This window comes from Sabethes cyaneus, chromosome 1, assembly GCF_943734655.1.
Source record: "Sabethes cyaneus chromosome 1, idSabCyanKW18_F2, whole genome shotgun sequence".
Classification (NCBI taxonomy): domain Eukaryota; kingdom Metazoa; phylum Arthropoda; class Insecta; order Diptera; family Culicidae; genus Sabethes; species Sabethes cyaneus.
The window spans coordinates 123,300,607-123,303,359 of NC_071353.1; the positions used below are offsets into that span (position 1 = coordinate 123,300,607).

The 2,753-nt window shown below is 41.7% G+C and overlaps 1 protein-coding gene across 1 annotated transcript; it reads left to right on the forward strand.

Annotated features, from left to right (window-relative positions):
• The first annotated feature begins 385 nt into the window (after window positions 1-385).
• LOC128745784 (uncharacterized) lies at window positions 386-1,051 on the forward strand. Its single transcript, XM_053842864.1, has one exon. The coding sequence runs from the start codon at window positions 386-388 to the stop codon at window positions 1,049-1,051; it is 666 nt and encodes a 221-aa protein (XP_053698839.1).
• The last annotated feature ends 1,702 nt before the right edge of the window (window positions 1,052-2,753 follow it).

Here is a 2,753-nt window from a genome sequence, read left to right on the forward strand (position 1 = left end):
ATTTACCAAAATATTATCGAAATTCACTTTCAGACTGCAGGCAGTAACAATAAACATACCGATTTTAATCTTTTATTTTTCTGTCTCCATTTCTCCTCAGCCGAAAGGATGCCGTAACCCGAATGCAGCACGAGTGCAGCACCTACCCACCCACCCATGCAAAGTCAGCTTCCCTGACAACCACTTTCATACCACCGCACCGGGCCACGATGCTGGCCATCAACAACAGTCACCGTGCAATACGTGCCAACCCAACAACCATCAGCGAGTGGAAACTGTGACCAATGTTTCACAATTTTTCATACTAACACTTTCGTTACGGTTCTAACAGCTGAACAGCTTTTCGCCTCCGGCGGCAGTACCTACCCGATTTTCTCCGCGCAAAATGTTCGACGACATCAAATTGTGCCTGATGGACCTGATCAAGGTCAGCAGTCCGAAGTCGAAAAAATCTCTCCAAGACATGTCGGCCGGATATTCGGTTGACTTTATGAAAAAATACAATGACATCAATATCATACACTTCAACGAAAACATGTCGATGGTTAACAAGCTGGAGAATGTTCGTTTTTCACCCTCAAACTATACGAACCTATTCAAAACGAACCCGCTACTGGAGGGCAAACGGAGCAAAACGTTCCGCGAGTGGGGCGTCGAGAGTGCCAGTTTCGATTTTTCCTCTGATGATCGCGATACGATGACGATGACAAGCTATTCGCACTACTCGAGCGACGAGGCCAAATGCTGCCTTTTGCCACCGAAGGCGATGGACCACCGAAAACCGCCCGCTATAATTAGCAACAGCATCGACGAGGAGGATGATGATGACGATGGCATCATAATGAACCACTACAGCCTAGAGGAGTGCCTGGCGGGTGGCTTGGTGTCGCAGCTGGATTCATTTTGTACACTTTGCACCTCTTCGTTCAGCTTTAGCAACTGCAATAACTGCGAGAAATCGGCCTGCGGTTCGAAATGCAGCGCCGACAGCAGCAGCACCACGATCGACGAAGCCGAGCTTTCCTGTGTGTGTTTGCAGAAGCACGGGTAAGTTAACGAAAATGGAAATAAAGGGGAAAATTCGATGGGTGGAAGCTTTGATTGAGCTTTCGTTGTGGAGTTGGGGAACATCGCCATCGTTGAGGTTAGCTCTGGGAAGCTTTTATAATGAAAAATAAGTAGTCGCAATCGAGGCGTAAGATATCTGTTTGCAATACATTTGACCACGGATTGTTCGGGAATCGACAACACGGAATGACTTTTTCTCGGACGATATTTTACTACCATATTAGTTTTAAGATCAAATTTTAATTGGTGTGAGTAATGTGTTGCCCGCATAGTTAGCTCCAGGGTACGATGCTGGTCTAACAAGCCAGTCGTCGTATGTTCGAATCTCGGCTGGGAGGTGCTGCTATAGAGTCAGTAGGATCGTTGCACTAGCCCCGTAATTGTCCTGTACTCTAATAACTGGCTGCGAAGTCTGTCGATAAAGAAGGGTCAAGTTCTCTACAGGATGTTTATACCCATGATTTTGCTTTTTTGTGAGGAATGTGTTGTCCAAGCAATAATGTATCCTGATGGTCAGCTATAATATTTCAATGATTGGCTCTTCAAATCAATCTTACAAGCAATACCGTAGGGTAAGACTATCCAGAACGCACCGGGGGGTAGAATGGCCCAAGCTATTCATTGCTTAAAAACGCGGAATATATTTGGTAAAATTATGAATGTGCATTTTATTTTGGTGTAAAACAAGCTAATTCATAATTTTGTAGAATGTAAAAGCATCAAACATAGCCACATCCAATAAAATCAAGCGATTATCCGCGATCTTATTCCACATGTAATAAATCACGGTTTTCTCTTAAGCTTTTACCACTAGTCGGTATGCAAATTTCATAATAAATACAGTCTATCTAAAAAAACACAACAGTCTATTGCAAAAAACTTCAAAATACAACACAGGGGTAGAATGCATCACAGCGGGATCGAACAGTTATAAAATATTTTTAATTTGCAATACATCTTTTGTTTCGGATTATTTATTAAAAATGTAGCAATATTATGTATTGTATAGGACTTAGAATTTGCCTTAAACCTAATTGTACATTGTTTAACTTACAATATTTTATCACACATCAGTTGGAGAAAAGTAGATGATTAAATTTTATTGCCAATCATGTTGAGATATGAACCCATTGTATCCCAGCAAACAAGCGTATGTAACAAACGCTATAACGAACGCTTCCGCCATTTCGGCAGCCTAGTTTTAGGAGTTTATACAACACGTGATTGAATGTAAATTTTTTGGTTGCGTTTAACGCCTAGCTGGGCAAACTTGGTGCGTTTTGTCCACGGGCTTTGGCGTTCTGCCTCACATAATGATTTTGACTCCTGCCAAAAATAACAAAAAATACTGGTTTTTGTTAGGAAATTTCACCAGGAGTAAGTGTGAAAAAGATCCCAAAGTCTTCTAGAAGTTAAAAACGTGGAACAAACACGCCGTTGCTCTGCAAAATGATGTTTTGCTTAAGCGGTGCATTCTGCACCACTTTACCCTATATAGGGTGGAGACGTCATCCAAATAGGTACATATAGGGCTTTATACACTAACACATATGCGTCTTCTGTGGAGCACACAGAAATGTCAAAACAGTTCTAATTGAATTGAACAATAAACTCTGTAGTAAGTCGTCGTGCAGAAAGTGTTTTTTTTCGGTTTTTATGGGATTTTGGCGTTTTTTGTGTATGGA